Source organism: Labrus mixtus, chromosome 15 (assembly GCF_963584025.1).
Source record: "Labrus mixtus chromosome 15, fLabMix1.1, whole genome shotgun sequence".
In the NCBI taxonomy this organism is placed as follows: Eukaryota; Metazoa; Chordata; class Actinopteri; order Labriformes; family Labridae; genus Labrus; species Labrus mixtus.
Genome location: NC_083626.1, coordinates 26,873,346 through 26,894,294, shown reverse-complemented (window position 1 = coordinate 26,894,294; position 20,949 = coordinate 26,873,346). Strand labels below are relative to the sequence as shown.

Below are 20,949 nucleotides of genomic sequence, written 5' to 3'. Positions count from 1 at the left end.
CACACATGATGACCTCTAATACACACATGATGACCACTAATACACACATGACGACCTCTAATACACACATGATGACCTCTCATACACACATGATGACCACTAATACACACATGATGACCACTAATACACACATGATGACCTCTAATACACACATGATGACCTCTCATACACATGATGACCTCTCATACACACATGATGACCACTAATACACACATGATGACCTCTAATACACACATGATGACCTCTCATACACATGATGACCTCTCATACACACATGATGACCTCTCATACACATGACGACCTCTAATACACACATGATGACCACTAATACACACATGATGACCTCTAATACACACATGATGACCTCTAATACACACATGATGACCACTAATACACACATGATGACCTCTAATACACACATGATGACCTCTCATACACATGATGACCTCTCATACACATGATGACCTCTCATACACATGATGACCTCTCATACACACATGATGACCTCTCATACACATGACGACCTCTAATACACACATGATGACCACTAATACACACATGATGACCTCTAATACACACATGATGACCTCTAATACACACATGATGACCACTAATACACACATGATGACCTCTAATACACACATGATGACCACTAATACACACATGATGACCTCTAATACACACATGATGACCTCTAATACACACATGATGACCTCTCATACACATGATGACCTCTCATACACGCATGTAAGTTGTCATAATTCCTCGCTGTATCTTCTCCTCTCTTCCCAGACGACAGTGATCGAGTACGTCAAACCCTCGGATTTGAAGAAGGACATGAACGAGACGTTTAAAGAGAAGTTTCCTCACATCAAACTCACGCTCAGCAAAATACGCAGGTGAAGTCACTGAATCGAATCTACTTACTACCTTAAAGAGATCGTCAAAACACAAAACACAACTCTCGAGTTAAGATGTATATGCAGTATAGATGTCTGCACTTGGCTTTAATTTAAACCACTGGTTCTGTGTGTGTGTGTGTGTGTGTGTGTGTGTGTGTGTGTGTGTGTGTGTGTGTGTGTGTGTGTGTGTGTGTGTGTGTGTGTGTGTGTGTGTGTGTGTGTGTGTGTGTGTGTGTGTGTGTGTGTGTGTGTGTGTGTGTGTGTGTGTGTGTGTGTGTGTGTGTGTGTGTGTGTGTGTGTGTGTGTGTGTGTGTGTGTGTGTGTGTGTGTCTGTGTGTGTCTCGCAGTCTGAAGCGAGAGATGAGAATAGTCGGCGAGGATTGTGGGATGCAGCCCGTCACCATAGCGATGGCGTTCGTCTACTTTGAGAAGTTGGTGCTGCAGGGTCGCCTCAATAAACAGAACAGGTACAGTATTGTATTGGGCACATTTTTAAAGTGGTACTAACCCAGCAGATTGCATGTTGTTTTTTCTGCTTTTGCTCTTTTTTTACTGCCGAACCTCACTCTGTGTTTTGAACACAGACATCATGAGTCAGTTTCCTCTGCTGCTGATTGGTCTCATGATTAATAATCCTCACTGATCTGCTGTGGTTTCATAAAGTAGCACACATTGATTACATGATGGCTGCCTTTAGTTATTTCCTCTCCTCGTTGACATCCTGCTAACTTTCACCAGTAACTCTGAGGTTAGCTGTGAGCTAGCTTTTAAATAGATTGAATAACAGCCATTAAACCCCGGCCTCCATCCAGTGAGTATAAGGTACATGTGACTGCTCAGATTATGATGCAGATGAAACTGTGATTAATAGCACAGCCCTTTTTCTAGGTCTTTATCTTTAAGAAAGGCAGTCTCGGTCCGATATGTCTTGTTATCTGTTAGTGTGGTCAACTACAACACTACATGTTCTAACTAAAGTGTAACCTGTGCAGCTTCATTTAACTAAAATCTCAGGTGACTGCACCTGAACTCTGCTGAAGGACGTCCTGACTCTCACACTGTTGTTGTTGTTGTTGTTGTTGTTTTACAGGAAGTTGGTGTCAGCTGCCTGCATCCTCCTGGCTGCTAAGATCAGCAGTGACCTCAAGAAACAGGAGGTCAAACACCTCATCGATGTAAGCCTCACACACCTACACACACACACACACACACACACACAAACACACACACTTTGAGTATGATCAGTGTTACCTCTGCCTCTCACTCAGGTGTTTGTGAAGCTGAGCTAACGTACAGTTTCAGCTCTTCACAGTTTAGCGTCATTGTAAGAGAAGCCTAATTGTTCCAGTCGTCTAATTTTATCTCACCAAAGTTCAGACTTTGTAAATATGTCAGCTGATCAATTCACTTATTTTTTTGTGTTGCACATTTCATACAGACGTAAACTCAATGTGCTTTACAGAAAATGTAGACAAGACATATTTCATGAAACTTCAGCACAGAAATATGAAACATGTTGGAGGGACTGAAGGAGCAGTGTCGTCATTACAAAGTTTGTCCACTAGAGGGCGCTGACCCTACGAGTTGGTGTTCGACTGTAAAATATTCCACTCACACTCCATTTATTGTTGAAGATTCTTTAATAATGATTCATTAAAGAATCTGAAGAAATGAAACTATGCTTTAATGAGTCAATAGATGGATAAAAAGATGTTTTCATCACAGTTTTGTAATGTAATACCATTGTAAGTCCTTAAATCTGGATTTTGTTTTTGGTCAATCTGATACTTAAATCAATTTTTAGGATCCAATCTTTAAAAATGTAAGAAGCATTTACAGTAGCAGATTGTAAACACAGCACTCCCAGTGCGGGATGTTCTGTGTATGTTTACTGCTACACTTCCACCTACCGCACATTCTTTTTCAGATAAAAAGCTCCTCGCTCCATCTTTAAAAGACAACAACTAAAGGAAAGAGACAGTTGTAATAAGGTAGAAAAGATGTAACCGAACCTCTAACACACATGGATTCTGCTTTCTCCGATGTTTCTGTGTAGAAGCTGGAGGAGCGCTTCAGGATCAGCAGGAGGGAGCTTATATCGTTTGAGTTCACCATCCTGGTCGCCCTGGAGATGGCGCTCTACCTGCCCGAGAGCAAAGTCATGCCTCATTACAGATGGCTGGTTCAGCAGCAGAAGTCGTAGCAGCAGGGACTCCTCTCTCTCTCTCTCTCTCCGGGAAACACTCGGCAACCTCTGAAACTCCTCGAGGAGATCCTGGTGCTGCCTGAGGCTCAGAGGCTCAGAGGCACTGTGATTGGACGGACGATGACAGGCCTGCTGGTGCCTGGCTCAACGGCACAGAGAGCAACAGAGCCCTCTTCTTTCCTTTAAACACCAAAGTAACGGCACACTGTGAGCGATGGTTCAGCAGCACGACTAAAAGCTGGTTAAACAGCACTTAAGGATCACTGAAAGGTCTCATTGATCACAGCCAGTTAATTTGTGTTTTTGTAAAAGAAGAGAACGATAAGTTTGCTCGCAGATAACATTCGCTTCACTCGCGACGTTTGACAGATTTCGTCATGACGGAGACTAACAGCGCGATGCTGTCGAGTGATTCATAACACCTCCTTTCTAAAATCTCTGCAGGTGAGAAGAAGAGCATCGAGATTTCCTTTCTGTTGAAAAATAGTTTTTTCAAATCTGCCTGGAAACAAGAGTAAAAAAAAAAGAACGTTGAAGCAGTTTTGAGTTATTGCAATCATCTTACTGCAGCTTCGACATTAAGGAAGCATCCAGGGGAAAAAAAACATCCAAATATCAAAAATATTTTCTGTTTTTTTTTTTTCTCACATTATTATTTCTGACCTCAAAAGCTGCTGAGACGTCTTTGGAGTTCTCCGCAGGCTGCAGTGTGGTTTATGAGGAAATTTGAATTTTTTTTTAATGTGCCGACAGTCGATAAAACACGAGGCAGATTTCTGTATCTGACAATCATTTTTAAGGCATTTCAAAGCATCGTAGAGCAACAGTGCTGAGGCTGCAGCAGAGATGCATCAGCAGCTCTGCATTTTGTGGATGATTTGATTGCAAATATTCAATTTAAGATGATGAATGACGGCAATCAGGAGAGCACGTTCTAGCACTGCGAGATGTTTCCAGCACTTTCTTTTGCGTCTTTCTGACACACGGTCTTCCTTTTTTTCAAACACTCGCTCACTCTGATGTCATTAAATCAGCACTTTTCTGTGTGTGTTGTCCTGATGTGACGTTGCTTCTTTCTCTGACTTGTGGTCATTTGCACTCCGGCCCCACTCTCTCTGATGGACATTTTTCAGAGTCGGCGCAGAGTTCAGTCTGAAGCTCCACTGGAGGAGTTTAGATGTTTAAGTGCCTTACCTTTTTTTCTAATTTTCCCATCCTTGTTGTGATGATGTTGCGCCTCTTCCTTCTTCTTTGCTGGTTTGTTGAGCGTTCAGAGAAGTGATAAAGCACTTACACTAAATCTGTCGCGTTTCTGCAGGATCTTGAGGTCTAACTGAGGAAGCACAGGAATTATCCTGTGAGCTTGTTGAACACTCGATGGCAGGGAACACGTCTGTTGTTGTTGACATTTTAAGATTTAGAAAATGATCGGGGGGATTTACGACTCGGGTGTGTAGTCGTCTTCTTTTAAGGTTTAAAGCACAGACCGTGGGATCAATGAGTCGAACAAGCAGCAGATATTCTTCTGATTACCAAGTCTGTTTATTCTCCTCTATGAAATGTAACAGAGATATATTTAACTTTTTAGGAGTGATGGTCGCACAAATGTTTTTTTTTAAACTTGGACTCTGAGACATATTTCTGACTAAGACAGATGTCCGTCAATTCAGAAAACAAAAGACTACAAAAGATTTGTAGCTCAGCACGGGGAAAAACAAGGAAAAAGAGATAAAGAAAAAGATTCATTGAAAATGAAGTTTCTCAAGAACAAAAATAAAATGTGCAGAACTTTTAGATCTGTGATCAGAAATAAGAAAAATCTAAATCACATGGAGACTAAATCTTCTAATCTTCCTCCTCAGATTCCTATTTTTCCAAAATGTTATTGTCAACATTAAGACTTTTTTTTTTTTTTACCAAAAATGCACGGCCCAAATGTTGTATTGTTAGGACAGATTTGTCACTCGTGAAAGAAAACGTTTTTTCCATCATGGTGGCATCAAAACTCCTGTTACAACAAGCTCCTAATGAAAACTTCTGATATATGTCAGCAGCTTCTTAAGGTGGACTGAACAGTTGTTCTTCTTAAGGTGGACTGGACAGTTCTTCCTCTTAAGGTGGACTGGACAGTTCTTCTTAAGGTGAACTGGACAGTTCTTCTTCTTAAGGTGGACTGGACAGTTGTTCTTCTTAAGGTGGACTGGACAGTTGTTCTTCTTAAGGTGGACTGGACAGTTCTTCTTCTTAAGGTGGACTGGACAGTTCTTCTTAAGGTGGACTGGACAGTTCTTCCTCTTAAGGTGGACTGAACAGTTGTTCTTCTTAAGGTGGACTGGACAGTTCTTCCTCTTAAGGTGGACTGGACAGTTCTTCTTAAGGTGGACTGGACAGTTCTTCTTCTTAAGGTGGACTGGACAGTTCTTCTTAAGGTGGACTGGACAGTTGTTCTTCTTAAGGTGGACTGGACAGTTGTTCTTCTTAAGGTGGACTGGACAGTTCTTCTTCTTAAGGTGGACTGGACAGTTGTTCTTCTTAAGGTGGACTGGACAGTTCTTCTTCACGCTTCTCAAAAGGGAACTCATTGTAGCTACAGACTCTCGCTGTGTCTGCATCATGAAGGAGCATCAACAACCAAAACAACCTTCTCTTCATGAACTACCTTACAAGATGTTTGTGTCTGTTTTCACTGTTTCATAAAGGGACGAATATTTAACCAAACGGACGCCTCCGTCAGGACGCTCGCTCGTTTTTGCACTTTTTGCCTTTTTTGCTTCACAATCCTGAACCTTTATTTTAACTTATAGTTACAGGGACAATACTATTTTTCTACATGTGTTAATAATTATGTTGTTGTTGTTATTGTTGTTGTTGTTGTTGTTCTGTGTTGGAAACTGACCCGAGTCACTGATAGTTATTTTCTGATAATCCTCCAGACGTAGAATCAAGTTTGAAACACGTTCCCAGCTCATGTGTTTGAGTTTGGATTTTATTTTACGTCAGGTGTTAAAGGGACTGTTGTTGTTGTTTGTTTGTATTTGTTTTTTTTTTTAATGGGGGCTGTCTGTTGTTATCAATGCTTTAATGTTGGAGCAGGAGAGCCACCATTCTCTACTTTCCTACATTGTTTTGGGATTATTGCTTCAAAAAAGGAACAGACTACGGAAGCCCTCAGAGGACATACATTTGATTTCAGTCAGTTTTAATGTGATGATGATTTCATTTTGGCCGTTTTCTTAAGAACCCGAGAAAGTAACTCATTACCTCGGGGAAACAAGCATTGTTATTCCCAGATAACGAGACGGATAGGTCGAGATCTGAAGAAAAAAATACATATATATATATTACATATATTACATATAGAGAAACTAAATGTTTCGGGCTTCCGTAACAGACAGGACCTCAGCTGGTCTTTTTTTCTGTCCTGCTCCAACACTGAAAGCAAAGACGAATCCACACTCCACAGTTTTCCCTGAGACGCTTCAGAGCGAAGACGTTCATTTCCACCTCTGTGAGCAATAAACAACGAGTCTGTTGTTAATAAAGTACGAGAGACGTTAGAAAAAAGCACTAAAACACAAAACTCTGCACGAGAGAGTAGAAACACACTCGAGCTTCTAGAGTCGTCTTCTCTACATTAGAGATCAGTGAGATTCATTCTATGCACCTTTTTTGTTTCTGTCGGCTGAACTACGTCCTCCCTCCCCCTCGTCCTTCTCCTCTTCCTCCTCCTCCCTCCTTCCCTTTCCTCCTCCTCCTCGTCCTTCCTCCTCGTCCTCCTTTTGTATAAAGTTGTAACTGTTATTATCCTCTGAAGCGCTGTAAGGCTGTAAAGGGAAACACTCGACAACACTTCCATTTTCAATTATTGTTTTTACATTTGAGGTAAATGTCACTCTAAGTTATTCTATGTAGATTTTTAAAATGTGTTTGTTTTTTAGCGACAACATTGACGAGTGACGCAGCAGTTTGTGCAGCGTCATGTCGAGGCATCACGTCCGTGTAAATATTATTTATGTGGTTAAAGTTAAGCTGTTGTTCCGACATGGAGCGGTGTAGACGACGAACACGTGTGACGGAAGTCGATCTATTTTTTGTACTTTTATCTTTGACAGCATCAACGTGCTGCAGTGTCTTTGACAAACGACACCGTCACCAGCGGCTGTGAAAAGCAGAGTCAGTCACACTGCAGGACGGCTCGGTGTTCAGATCAAATAAAAAAGATTTATTTCAAATGTTTTGTAAAAGACCGTATACTGTTTAAACTGCCAATGTTCGATTCATGTCGACTTTATTTTCATTAAAAACATTTACATTTAATCTTCTGTTCCTTCTTTATTTATTCTCAGACTCATTATTTTAAGACGTTTTTCACCTAAAACACGCTGTTTTAGTTTGAAGTGCCAGGTTTGGGAACAATGTGGAGAGAGGTTTGGTTGCATTTAAATTAGGGATGTCAAACAATTAACATTTTAAGTATTTTGTTATTTCCCATTTGTTAGGCTTTTATTTTGAAATTTTGTACCGTCTTAAACTGAGAGTGCTTCACTTGCTGTTTGAATTCAACCCTGCTTTTATTTTGAAATAAAGTAAGGACCTTCTGGTAGGGCTGGGAATCTCTGGGTGTCTCACGATTCAATTCAGAATCGATCTTCGATTCAAAATATTTTTTTTTGATCCACTGATTCATTATTCAAAGTCTGTTTATGAATGAGCACATACTTCAGGATCTACTCCAGTCGTCTGTGAGACTGGCTGAATTTCTTGCTGCTCCATTGTCCTGCATTCTGCTGAGTTAAAGAGCTAGCATTAGCACTTAGCAGGGAGTGACTGATTAGCCCAAAAAAAATGAAATAAATAATAATAATCGATTTTTGGAAGTTAGGAATCGATTTTAATTCTTAGAAGGGAAGAATCTCGATTTTTACATAAATCGTTTTTTTTTTCCTTCCTCTACCTTCTGGCAGTATAAAGGTTACAACATTACCTTAACAACATTTTTATCTCTCAGATTACCGAGAAATTTAAGTTAAAGTTAATAAAAACAACGTTTTTTAAAATGTCAACCACATTTTTACGATCTTATCTCTGTTCTGCTGTGCAGTGAAGACCAGTCGACGCCTGCGGGCTAGTTCAGGAAGGCAGCTCAAGCTTTATTGATTGCACTTGACATCATTCTCAACGATCACCTGACAACACATCCTTCCTATTAGCTGTTTATTTAAGCTGCAAGATTTCCGGTCTCTTTCATTGACCTGCACCAGTACTGCACTTTCGCTCAGCAGCACCCCCACCACCAGCATCCACCTGTTGGCTCTGACAGGGGTGTTTAAAATATCATCACATCACTCCTCAGATTTCTGCATGTAAATGAAAACTGTTAGGAGTGATGAGGTCGGAGCCCGGACGCCAAACACAAACTGCAGCAGTAAACATTTTAAGCTATATAAACGCGAGTTTGACTGAAATAATGTTCCCAAAAGATTGAACAACAAACTGCTCTGGATTCAATGCAACATAAAGTTTAAAGTCAAGATGTTTCCACAGGAGGAAGTCCGCCCTGTCTGTACTCCTCTTGGATGTCGTCATACGCTTGATCGGCCTGCAGAAGAAGAAGAAGAACGGAGGTTTAGTTTGTAATGATGTCAGAAGGTTTGTACGGCTTTTATGAAGTGCACTATCCAAAATCTTCACAAAACACATTTCCAGGATCACCTCTCCGACGTCCTCATGCATCGCATTGTCCTGCAGAAGAAGAACAACGGGTCAATGTCAGCTGGTTTTACAAACACTAGGAAAGCTGAATATTCAAAATGATGTGGTAAACTCTCACATTGTTGATGTTGACATAAATTAGTTCCATAGGAGGCTCTGAAAAACATACAGTTCAGAATATTAGGACGTTGCAGGGTTTTTGACCATGCTGAAATTAGCATTTAGTGAATCTTTTTTTAATTTTGTATGAGAAAATCTGAATCTGACGCTCTGTTTTTCTGAATTAATGACAACTGCTACCTTACAATCCCAACGGATGCTCTCTTTTTAACCAGTTAAAGCAGCAAACATTCCCAGACTGTGATGTTTAACACCGTTTTATTTTTGGTTTGGGTTTAAAGAATGGGGAGATAGGCGTGTATTTATGGAACAAAGATGGTATTGTTCCTGTTGCAATAAATAAATAGCAGTTAACCCTTTGGTTGCTCTTTCTGCACACCTCCTCTTTTTTTTTTGCACTTTCCTAACATGGTAGGAATTCCCATTTTGGTATGAGCTCTTGATTTATTTTATTGTGATGTCTTATATTGTTTTTTATATTTTGTTGTGTTGTCTGATTTTTTTTTACTTCTGTTCTATGTTATCTGTTCTAATTTAGATTTTACGGTGATGTTGTCCTCGTGTTTGTTGTCTTCTGTGTGCCCCTGCTGCAAAACAAATTTCCTCATGCGGGACAATAAAGAATCTGATTCTTCTCTATCGTTTCTCCATCAGACCAGAAACACTGTGTATCTTGTGAGTGTGGTAAGTTTTAGATGATGTTAACATGCGTCCTCACCTTCAGGTGTTCTGGTCCTCCTCCTGCAGACTATCAGCACAGCTGCTGATGAGACCATAAATATGAAGACCAGGATCAGACGCACATACAGCACCAAGCCTGTGGTCGTTGGAGTTGAGGAACATGAAGGTTTTTTAATTTTATTTCCTGGTCCATTTAAAAAAATTCCAAAACTCTTGATACCCATCATCACTTTAGTTTGGTGACTTGGTGTATTTTTTATGTATGTTGTTTTAAAGGTCACACATTATGCAAAATACACAACATCCTCTCCATCTTTGGTCTGCTCCACTTTTCAGAAAATGTGTGCTCAAACAGGCCATTTGGAGATTTTCCCTTCAAGACATCACAAAGGGCAGTAGCCCCTCCCCCAGTTGGGTGACACTCCCACAGCTAGGTGTTTGTTCTGCCCTCTGAGTCACTCACCATAAACAATAGGAAATGGGGCGAGAAAGGCGAGAAAGCACACCCAAGCCCTTCCAGAGAGGGGGCGTGGTCAGACACAGCTCATTTACATATTTAAAGGTACAGACACAGAAACAGCCTGTTCTGAGCAGGGCTGAAATAGAGGGGTTTATAGACATGATCAAATACAGGATCAGAGTGGATTTAGAACAAGAAACTTCACACACATGTTTTGAGGAACTCTGAGACTTATATAAACTGGTTGTAAAGGAATATAATATGTGACCTTTAAAGCGGAAGTGGAAGGTGGCTCGGGTGGATCTACCTGGAGCTGCAGGTACATTGGTTGTCGGTGTTGCAGTCGGTGCAGAGGCTGATGGAGTGAATATGGAGAAAGGTCGAAGAGTCCCGTTTAATTCTGGAGAAGTTGGAGCTGAGAGAGAATGAATCAATTATTTACTGATTGTACAAATAAAGTCGACCAAAGGTACCTTTTCTTTGTAACGACACAAATGCTCTCAGTCAGTGTGTTTTTAATCATGAAGCTAAAAGAAAGTTTGAACTTTGGCAGTTTGAGTTACTCTGATATTTGACGGAGGAACGGTTGGTTTTAAAGAGCATTTATCAGATTCAGAGCAAACAATGATGAAGTGACTATAAATTAAATTGTAGGGAAAACATATCACATGGACATCAGAGGATGAGAGTGAAGATTAAAAAACTCACCGTCTAGAACTCTGAGCTCAAACGTCTTGGATAACCTTTGAGACCGATTCCCCTCCAACACACGTGTACGATCCAGAGTCAGACTTTATCAGAGTTGAGATGCTCACATAGACAAGCGTATGAGATCCTATGTATTCAATGCTGTATCTGCCACGCTGAGCACGGACATCCGATGTTTCAACGAGGATGTTGTCATCTGCACAGTCGTCCCTACAGAAGACCTTCCTTATGCCGGGGACATCGTAGTTGCAAACCACTAAGAGCTTTTTTCCTACCGTTCCAAAACGTCTACCGATATCCATTGTGAGAGCATCCTGAAGTGTTGCTGTTAATAGAAACAATCAGTGTGACTTTATTTAAAGTGCATCAGTTCAATCATAGAGTCACACTGACAGTGATGATGTGCATCAGAAGTCTGACAGCAATCTTTTTAAAGCAACAGTACACAACTTTTTCCACCTTAATAACGTCTCTTCAAACAGTCCCCCTGTGGTCTAAATGAAACATCTGTGCTGTGCTTTGGCCAAAATATAACATGAATCAAGCACCAGAGGAGGTTTGTGACCCTGTATAAACCAGCTCTCTCAGAACGCTCCGTTTTGGTGTGTGTGTCTCTTTAAATGCAACGAGCCCCGCCCCCTGAGTTTTCCCTGTAGACATCACTCCTCTGTAGCGAGAATAAAAATGGCAGATCTGCGCATAAGTTTTGTTCTAGGCTGGGGGTGGAGTCCATGGGTGGAGATACCAGGGGAGGGGAGGGGATTTTTTTTTACCAGAATCCCCCTGTGACATCACAAGGAGAGCACATTTGAAACGAAGCATTTTTCTCTGTGTTGTAAGACTTATGTAGACCACAAACAAAGGACTGGATGGGTTTATTTCACATGTTGTGGGTCAGTAGACTCTCAGGTTACCCAAATATATGTTCAAAAACACTGTACAATTGGTTTTCATAACATGTCCCCTTTAAGTTCGATCTTTTTGCTTAACCTTATATGGACTTCGTGGTTGAGACGTCTCAAATTCTATGTTTGGGCTGACTGAGCGACATCACACAAATAGAAAAACATCTACGGAATACCGCAGAAAAAAGCTTACTAGCTGATTAAATATTGACAAACTAAACTAAATATTTTGTCGATGTATATAAATGATTTACTCAAAGTCCTCTGCACTTTCAGATGATATGAAGTAAAGCTCGCTGGCAAACAGAAATGTAAAATGTATCATAGCTAAAATAGAAAATTAGAAATATAGAAGAAAGTACTCACTGAGGAGGACGAGGAGGAAGATCACAGTGTTACAGACTTTCATGTTTGAGTCTCTGATGGTTTAATGCTTCCTCTCATCCTTCTCATCCACTTTAAAACCACAAACTTTAAATCTTTCTTAATGTTCAAGTTCCTCCTCAAGACGTCACACTCTGAACTCCTCACCTCAGAAAATGTCAATTCAATCAGGAGAGACAAGTGAATTAAGAAAATGATTTATTACAATGAATAACATGGAAATGTGTCTTGACAGAAATGATTTGGTGCTTGGACTCTGTGGGGTGGTTGATGTGTTTGGAGAATGACAATTCTGAGTGTTTCTGATAGAAATGCATGTCTAAATATATGACGTGAACCTACATCAACGCGGATCTGATAGAAATAATATCCAAATGAATGTATGGTGACGTATATATGTTTAGATTCTTATTCTTAATCTTATTGAGTAAACTCGGTTTAATTTAAACAAATGTCCTCCGGTCAGAGTGGGAGTAACCCTTGGGCGGCCCCCCTCTCTTGCAGCTGATAAAAGTTCAGACTCAGCTCAGATCTCTGCTTCTTGCTCTTCTTCTTCCGCTTCTCTTTAGACTTAAGTTCGAATCACCTTAAGACTTTTAAGTTTGCGCCGTAGAGAGACGAATCTCTGCTGAACTTTTCCTTCGTAAACCTTCAGCACACATTTTTGAAACTTAAATTATTTTGGCTCAAGCAAGGCTTTTGAACTTTCTTCTCCAAAGTCTTGGCTCTTCAATTTTGAATGCCAGTTTTTTAATTTAGATTCATCGAGATGGCCATCGAAATGTATTTATTATATTCATTAAAAGACTCTTTACTATTTTTCTTGTTGGATCCACTTGGAGCTGATGACGACACAACCACGACGGCTGAACCGCCGTGCAATCTCCATCCCAGCTGCATACTCCGACCCAGGTGCTAATCTGGCCCGTGGACCTCTCTGGGCCTGAAAAGAACCACTTGCCGGAGACTGAAACACGGGACCAGCCGGCGGAGTTCATCCGAACCTCCTCACAGTAAGAGCGTTGGTTCCGCAGTGGGTGTTGAGAGATTAGGTCGTGAGTAATGTCTATTCAGAGCTCCTTTAAATCCAAATTGAATCCCAAAATTCGTTTATCAACTTTTTCACCTTCGATAATTTACTGATTAAGTCATTCAAAACAATACCGCGTTTTAGCTCGTTATTAAATCTATAATGTCACCATACGTTATAATTGCATTATCCCGATCATAAGAATCATATTCTTTATCTGTTTCATCTATATACTTTATTGTTTATCATTTCTATATTAAATTTTACACATAAAATTCTGAACTTTGTCTGTGTGTTTTCTGGTTTAAACATTTCTAGAATTACTTCCTTCAAGATATGAAACTGACTGATTAATTAATTACTACAAGTAATGTTAATTTCCTTACTTTGTAAGGTGGTGCTCCGGGGTTAAATAGAGATAGAATATCTTAATAAATTAATTACGCTACATTTGCAAGTTACACAGGGTACGAGAGATTGGATGCAATTTTCTATGTACTTAAAATTGTGACTTTGCCCAAACATTTTTTTGGAGTCCCTAAAGAATAAAGATAAGAAGATTTATGTTTTGCAAAAATTATTTTACCTACAAGTAAATATTAGTGGGGATAGAAAGGGTAAAAAAGTTATTTCTTCATCTGCGTGCGTGTGCAAACACAAAAACTTCTTGCCGCCCCTGCATACTGTATGTCAGTGCCCCAGGTGGGCCATCTCAGTTAAAAAAAAGTCTGTACACGCCCCTGTTGTCATGGAAACAACCTTTCCAGTTTTTGCCCATCTGTCTTCCCCAATTTTTCAGGAGTTATTTCATGAAAAAATAACTCTTAGGTCATCATGTTTTGTACGGTGCAAAAGAAAATGGGACTCAGTTTTGACTTCAAGCTACTCACACAACTCACAAAGTTTGTTTTCTTTGAGGATGTGTAGAAAGAAAGTGTTGCTGTCCCTTTAATGCTTTCAAGAGGATTAAACTCTTATCCGGAAAAACCCTATGTTTGACCTTTTTACATCATATTTGTTGTTCTGCTTTCTGCACATACGTGTGCTTAAACACAACTTTCAAGTCTCTTCTTTGGAACAGTTGCAGTTTGATAAACTTCCTCATTCTAAACAAACTCAGAGAAAGTCTTCCTGGACAAAATTATTTTACACTCAGACTTGGTTTCTGTCATCCTCATACACATCAGTGTTTATATCAATACAATAGCAGTCCCATCACTAATTCCCTCACAAAAGGTAAGATAGAGAAGATAAGATAAGATATACTTTTAATGTCGCCAAAGGGAAATTCTTCTTGGACTCAGTCCTGCAGTTACAAAAGAATTAATAGACATAGAGATCATACAAAACACATATACTGTACATAAAACATCACAGTAATGACATATTGACATGTTGCACAGCCCTTCAGCACATGCCCCTACATTACCTCTTATTCAGAATAATAATAGACATCGGTACAAATGAATGTTTAAAGCGGTTAAGCCTGGTGTGAGGGATCCTGAATCTTCTCAGAGGGTAAAAGATGAAACTCAGAGTGAAAAATGTGAGTCGGGTCCAAGCGGAAACCTCCGGTCATGAAAAATGAAGCCAATGCGGAAGTGCAAAATCCTGCAAAAAAAAAGTGGAGTGTCCATTAGAGGCTGGCTCCAAGAAAACCAGAAGAAACCGTTTTTACAGCATAAATAAACATGTTTACAGTCTGGTACAAAATACTAAATAGGTCTGATTAGTTATTGTCATCGTGGGCACACACTGTACGTTAACGTTACATGTTATTCATAGTTAGGCGTGTAGCTGACATGACTGACAGGCGGGCGAGATGTAACTGTTCATCGAGAGGTTTAAAACCCGCCTCAGCTCCAGCTCTCAGCCTGTCGTTAGGCTGACTGAAAGTTAGACTGAGACATGTTGAAGATGAGCCTCCACAGCCCCCTGCAGGAACAGATGGCTGACATCACATCGCTTCGTCCATTTATAGTCTATGAATACGACGGAGTATGAGGGCCACGTCAAAGAAGAAAAAAATCCTAAATTTGGAGGTTAAAGTCGTACATTTACGAGAATAAAGTCGTTAATTACAATATTAAGTCCTTAGACTGATTTAAATGAGGCTATGGTTAAAATTATTATTCTGAAAGGTTGTATCAGAAGAGCAGCCAAAATAAATTTTCCACTAAAGAGACAATTTCCTTCAAGTCAGCGTGGGTTCTCTCTGGAAAAGCCCCCGTTTCTTGCTGATACTGACGACAATGTGAATCTGATGTGACAAAATATTAAGTATTTCCTTAATTGTGAAACTTGACTAAGTATAACTTCACAAGAAGCTCCACGTTCCTCATTCTTGAGCAGGCAGCTGCTGCTCTTCTGATGCAACTACAGACTAAAATAATGACACTTTTGTGGATCTGTGGGCTCGGTGCTTGTTATCAAAACGCTGTTGGCGGTCGCAGAGATTTTTTTTAAAACGATTCTGTTATCAGTGGATCGCTTTCATGTAAATGTGGCCTACATTCACAAAGTGTAATCCTGGCACAGATTTTACTTCACTCTGTTCTTAGAGGACTCTGCGGTGGAAAGTTTAAACGGCGGATATTTCCACAGGAGGAGATCTGCTGCGTCTGTCCTCCGCCCTGACCTCCTTGTGCACTCGTTTCATCTGCAGGAGAAGAGCAGGGTTCAGGTTTGTAACGATATCAGCTCATTTTTACAAACACTTATAAAGCTTGTTTCAACCAAATCTGCTCAAACTCACCTCTGTGACATTCATGTACTCTGGTTCCACAGCAGGCTCTGAAAAACATCCAGATCAGGAGATTAGGTTCACTCTGAAGTCATTTTTTTTTTTACATTTGGACTCCTGAGGATTTCACGAGGACTGCTCCTCAAATTCCATCTTTAAAAAAACGACTGACTCATGCTATCAAGGCTCTGATCCGGTGACACTGCATGACTCGCTTTTTATGTCTCACTTCATGGGATCCCTCTGCTGCTTACATTTGGACGGTGATGTGTAATGCATTCATAGAAGCAAGACCGGAAAACGCTTCACCGATCAGTAAACGTAGAACGTTTTAAATCTACAGTAGTACTGCTGTTTTATGTATTTTACTCTATAGTAGCTCAATATATATATTTCAAAGTAATTATTAAAAGACCTTTTCAGTGTCATTCTCTCCTTGTGGGCAGTGGTGGCTGGTTAAAAGAGGGTGCTACAGTAGGGCGCCACCACTGCCCACAAGAAGAGAATGATGGTGAAATGTAAATTTAAAAAATGAGGGCTGCTTTTACGGGATGCTTTTGATTGACACGTCTGACCCCTACCTCATGACAGCATTGACAGACATTAAAAATGGCTATATAGAATAATGAAAGGTCTCACTGCTGGCCTGATAAACTTCTGAAGGTCATATAGTTGCACCAGTTTTAATTCTGCTCCAACTTCTCCCAGGAGCTTAAAAATCTAAAATGTGTTAGAAAAGTAGAAGCTTTTCTGTGTTGCATCGTGTCATTTGTGTGTTTCCTCACCTTCCGGCTTAGGCCTTCTGGTCCTCACCCTGAAGTATATCAGCACAGCTGCTGATGTCACGATAAACAAGATGACCATAACCACCCGGACATACAGAGAAACATCTGCAGAAGGTGGAGCAGAAACACATTAGTTTCATTTTTCATTTTCCTGGTAGGTAGGAAAGTATACCGTAAAACTTTGGATAAAAACCTGTCCCAAGTTAAGGCCAAGTCCCCTTAAATAGCCCGCTGGAGCTGCAGGTCTTGACAAATAAAGGCAGGTCTCGATATGAGGCCGCGATGCATTTAATGTTGATCCGTTTGCAGATTCAAAATATGGAGGAAAAAGCAGCAAGACACAAAAAAGATGAACTCTGTCCAAGAAAGACAGAATGATGCTCGTAGTGTTGTCGTCAAGACCACACTAACAGAGACCAAAACAAACCCGAGACCAGAGTGCTCAGAGACCGAGACATTTAGGGATCGAGACCAAGCCAAGACCAAGACTGGTGTTGCTCCTGAATTGCAAAGTGCCTACACACTCTGACAGTAGACAGTCCCTTCTCTCCATGCTGCATCCTGTTAGCACCTACTGTTCAGTAGGCCGATATTTGTTCCTCCTTCGTTTGATTCATTCAGTGTGGAAGCGGCATTGTTAGCCCGCCTCATGTTATTGACTCTCCAACTCAGATGTGCAGGATGGCTCAGTGAATAATACAAAACTTCAGATTGCTTTAAAACAATTTAACAACTTTACATTTGAAAGGCGTTACCTGAACCGGCCTCATTCATCCTCTACTTTGCCAAGTGTGAGTGTGCCCTAAATTGTGTTGTAGTGGGTCTGGACGTGGTCTTAGGTTGGGTTGTGGTATGTGGTTAAGTTTTAGTATTTTTTTGCTGTGGGTTGTCTTGTGATTTTTGTTTCATGTTGTGGTTTATGGTTTTGTGTAACTTGCTTGTGTTTGAACAGTTTTGTTATAAACTGGTATTTAGCTGTTTTTTTGGTCTTTGATCGACTTTCTGTAATGTGTTGTTTTCTGTTAACTGGATTTCTTTTAGTCAATGGTTGTGTTGTGGGGATGTCGAAAGCAAGAGCTACCAGCTACCAGCCAACTCAGATGTTGTGTGGATTTTTAGCCGTGATGCATGCATGACCGGTTTACAAAAATATGCAGCGCATTAATTTACTCAAAGACACAGATTTGTGTTGATGAAGTGTACAAAATAAGGAGCTCTTCATCACCTTTGTTCTGGGCTACAAAATAACTTTAAAGTAAAGCTGGAGGAACTTAACACGTCTTCTTTTAGTGAAGAACAGTTCACATTTATTGGAATGAGGTGGCTGTAAAATAACGCCGTAGATTTGTTCAATAAAAAAGGAATTGTTCCTGTTTCTCCACTGTGGAAAATAATCTTGTGAATCAATAAAATATCAATGAAATGATGTGCATGTACCTGTAGCTGCAGACAGGGTTGATTCAGAGGTGGCTGTAGCAGATAAAGAGAAAAAACACAACGACACACTCAGATACAAAGTCGTCTGTAATGCGGTGAATGAATCATTAAGACACATCAGCAGCTGTCAATGACGAGCAAGAACTCACCGTCTTCGACTCTGATCACAAACGTGTTGTTTTGATCAGGAACGTTTCTGAAGGACCCACATCTGTATCGTCCCGAGTCAGACTTTGTCAGATTTGTGATGCTCACATAAACAAAGTGTGGATATCTTTGATCGTCTCTGTCTTTATATTCAATACTGTATCTTCCACGCTGAGCTCTGCCACTGCCAAAGCCATAGCGGGTTCTGACAAGTAAGTCTCCAGCTTCACAGTCGTTCCTACAAAAGGTGGTGATGAAATGATTGATTTGGAAGGTGCATTCAGCCGAGATGTTTCCTCCTTCAGTTCCAATGTAGACCCTTCCTGTATCGGCGGGGCCCGTGCTTCCATCCTGCAGAGCTGCTGGAGGAAGAACAATTAAAGTTACTATCGATACTTTAATCTGCTGTAGTTGTTTTAAAAGTCTGAGTGAGTGATCAGTCGATGGAAAGACAATACGAGGAAAGCTTCAAACATAAAGAACTGTGGTGCTTCCTCTTTATCCACATACTGGAGAAATCGGTAGCCGACATCTTGTTTAGCATGAATGTTAAACTCTGTAAAAATGGGTTCTGAATAAAATATTTCAAAGTTTGCGTCAGGCTTTGTTTTACACGAGATGCAGCCACATCTTTAAAGTCCGTAAGAGCAAATGAAGAAAATACTCCCAGAAAAGAATGGAAACTCAAATAATAAAGAGAAAATATATTAATCTTTCATAAATACACAACATACATTTTTGTTGATGTGTCTTTTGTTTGTTTGATCAGATGACATTTCTTACTCAAGAATGACGTCGTTGATTTCCACTTTATCTGGGGCATGACATTTTGGGAGGATTTCTTAAGCTCTATATTTGGAAACATTTGCAAACAGAAGTTGACTGTTGCAGTTCCTCACCCCAACACCCTATTATAGATTTAAATATGATGTTAAAAATGGTTCATTGTGAACCAACACTGATGCTGCATCTACCCGAGGTAACTTTATCTGTATCATGTCCTATTGTTTGTTGGAAACATTTGTTCCTGTTGCCCAAATCATATCGTATATATCTGTATTTTACTACGCTAATGATCGTATGATAATGGGTTATATTTAATTCTGTGACGCCAAAGATCATCCGGCAAAGAGACTGCTGATGAAAAAGAACCATTCAGCTCACTCGGGTACATTAACATCCGTCTGAACGTTGATTAATGTACACTGTTCCTCTTCAAATAATAATAATAATAATAATAATGATAATAATAATAATAACTTTATTTATATAGCACCTTTTAAAAACACAGGTTTACAAAGTGCTTTGACAAACAAGAACAAACTAAACCAAACACAGAAGAACATTAACAACAGCAAGAACATAACAAATGCAAAATACTAAAAATAATTAAATACAATTCAACAGAAAAGAACCCAAAGTGCACGATACCCAACAGACATATATAACCCGACCATCACAAATAAATATATAATTAAAGGAGAGCTTCTTCTCTCAAGGTTCAAAGTCAAAGTTGTTTACACAACAAGAAAATGAATGATAGAAAGAGAGAATTAGAGAAACATAATTTGGATATTGTACTCACCAGAGAAGAAGAAGCAGATCAAAGTGTAACACACCTTCATGGTTAAGCCTCTGATGGATTCTCGTCCTTCTCGAGTAAACCAGGAACTTCTTTTCTTTTTTGTCTGATGGAGTTCCTCTTTGAACCAACACAAACTCCCTCTATGATCACTTTCTCTGGTTTCTGTTCAGCCCATTACCTGCTTCCTTATTTAAACCATGTGACCAAAACATATGACAGTCCAAGAATCATGACACAAAGTTGTTTTAAGTCTTGAGGTCTCTGAAGCAGGATGTGGCTTTAGTTGGGATGCCAAAGTCTTGCCAAAAAGAACATTTAAAAAAAAGGAAGTTGTTCTAACTCATGTTCAATGTTCATCTTTCTTCACAAATGACAACTATAAGGAAAGTCCCAGTCTGAACATATCTAAACACCCCTTTTTGATGATAGTCATAGCCCCACCTACTGGAGGAACACAGTACTAACCTGTATTAAGCATGTCACCCTTTAAAAATAATAATAATAAATACCATAATGTAACTTTGCTCAGGAAAATGGTAATATTGACTAAAACTATGAATGGAAGCTGGCATGCCCACTGAAGCTTCAGTGTTTAGCCAGCTCTGCCTCGGTCTGTCAAATTACAGAAAAAACAACCACAGTGGGCCAGCGTACCTCCGTTTGGAAGTGGAGCGGTCTCTGAAGGTTACAGGCACACGAGGTGGAAGAGGTTGAGGTAGAAAAGAAAAAGAGAGGAAAACGCTGACCTGTTTCAGCCTATTCGCCTCGTTGGGGCGTTAGATTACTTCACAGGCGTGCTGGGACAGGAAAGCTTCCTCGTCACAACCCGACAGGTGACATCATTGACTTTTGCTTTCCTGACATCGTTGTCTGATTTTGGGGGGAATGGGATCCATTGACACTCATTTTGAATGACTTCACAAAACTGTCTTTTTTTCTCTTTCTGGTGGTCAAATTTATTTTTTGTACGTCGTGGAGAGGCATCAGTAAAAAAACATTATCACTTGACCAGTTTAACACTCAACAAAGTGAGTTTGTCTATAACACATGCTGAATATTTTGTCTTTATTTTATTCTCAAGACAGCACTCATCTTCACATCAAGACAAGAGGTTAGATTATAACTAATACATGTTGTTGCAACG

The 20,949-nt window shown here is 40.0% G+C and overlaps 3 protein-coding genes across 9 annotated transcripts in view; 1 reads left to right on the top strand and 2 right to left on the bottom strand.

The window, feature by feature from the left end:
- cables2b (Cdk5 and Abl enzyme substrate 2b) overlaps nucleotides 1-6,660 on the top strand; it is a 38,185-nt gene extending 31,525 nt beyond the window's left edge. The window contains exons 7-12 of one of the 3 annotated variants that reach the window (XM_061058225.1): nucleotides 793-899; nucleotides 1,250-1,369; nucleotides 1,993-2,077; nucleotides 2,959-4,802; nucleotides 4,835-5,486; nucleotides 5,646-6,660. In XM_061058225.1, the coding sequence (XP_060914208.1) occupies nucleotides 793-899; nucleotides 1,250-1,369; nucleotides 1,993-2,077; nucleotides 2,959-3,105 (459 nt within the window). In that variant the 3' untranslated portion in view covers nucleotides 3,106-4,802; nucleotides 4,835-5,486; nucleotides 5,646-6,660. Of the gene's footprint in view, nucleotides 1-792; nucleotides 900-1,249; nucleotides 1,370-1,992; nucleotides 2,078-2,958; nucleotides 4,803-4,834 lie in introns of all 3 variants that reach the window. The other 2 variants (XM_061058224.1, XM_061058223.1) reach the window with 2 other exon arrangements.
- Nucleotides 6,661-7,034: 374 nt separating this feature from the next.
- The window catches only part of LOC132990137 (T-cell immunoglobulin and mucin domain-containing protein 4-like), a 43,253-nt gene continuing 29,338 nt past the window's right edge, over nucleotides 7,035-20,949 (bottom strand). Inside the window, exons 4-7 of one of the 3 annotated variants that reach the window (XM_061058230.1) lie at nucleotides 9,659-9,757; nucleotides 8,939-8,976; nucleotides 8,821-8,850; nucleotides 7,035-8,707 (exon numbers count right to left, since the gene is read on the bottom strand). In XM_061058230.1, the coding sequence (XP_060914213.1) occupies nucleotides 8,636-8,707; nucleotides 8,821-8,850; nucleotides 8,939-8,976; nucleotides 9,659-9,757 (239 nt within the window). In that variant the 3' untranslated portion in view covers nucleotides 7,035-8,635. The remainder of the gene's footprint in view (nucleotides 8,708-8,820; nucleotides 8,851-8,938; nucleotides 8,977-9,658; nucleotides 9,758-20,949) is intronic. The other 2 variants (XM_061058231.1, XM_061058232.1) reach the window with 2 other exon arrangements.
- On the bottom strand, nucleotides 14,360-20,074 carry LOC132990134 (uncharacterized). Of its 3 annotated transcripts, none has more exons than XM_061058220.1 (6): nucleotides 19,806-20,074; nucleotides 18,223-18,582; nucleotides 18,074-18,106; nucleotides 16,637-16,741; nucleotides 15,864-15,901; nucleotides 14,360-15,767 (listed from the first exon to the last, which is right to left on the bottom strand). In XM_061058220.1, the coding sequence occupies exons 1-6, from the start codon at nucleotides 19,843-19,845 to the stop codon at nucleotides 15,690-15,692; spliced, it is 654 nt and encodes a 217-aa protein (XP_060914203.1). In that variant the 5' UTR covers nucleotides 19,846-20,074; the 3' UTR covers nucleotides 14,360-15,689. The 3 variants fall into 3 exon arrangements, with proteins under 3 accessions (XP_060914203.1, XP_060914204.1, XP_060914205.1); XM_061058221.1 differs by having other exon boundaries at nucleotides 18,223-18,579; nucleotides 19,806-20,073; XM_061058222.1 differs by lacking the exon at nucleotides 18,074-18,106 and having other exon boundaries at nucleotides 19,806-20,073.

Bases quoted from the DNA above. Each gene is read 5' to 3' on its own strand.
- LOC132990134 (XM_061058220.1), bottom strand. From the start codon at position 19,845: ATGAAGGTGTGTTACACTTTGATCTGCTTCTTCTTCTCTG. The intron at 18,583-19,805 runs GTGAGTACAATA...TTCTTCCTCCAG, and splicing joins GATCTGCTTCTTCTTCTCTG to CAGCTCTGCAGGATGGAAGC. The intron at 18,107-18,222 runs GTGAGTTCTTGC...TATCTGCTACAG, and splicing joins TGTGATCAGAGTCGAAGACG to CCACCTCTGAATCAACCCTG.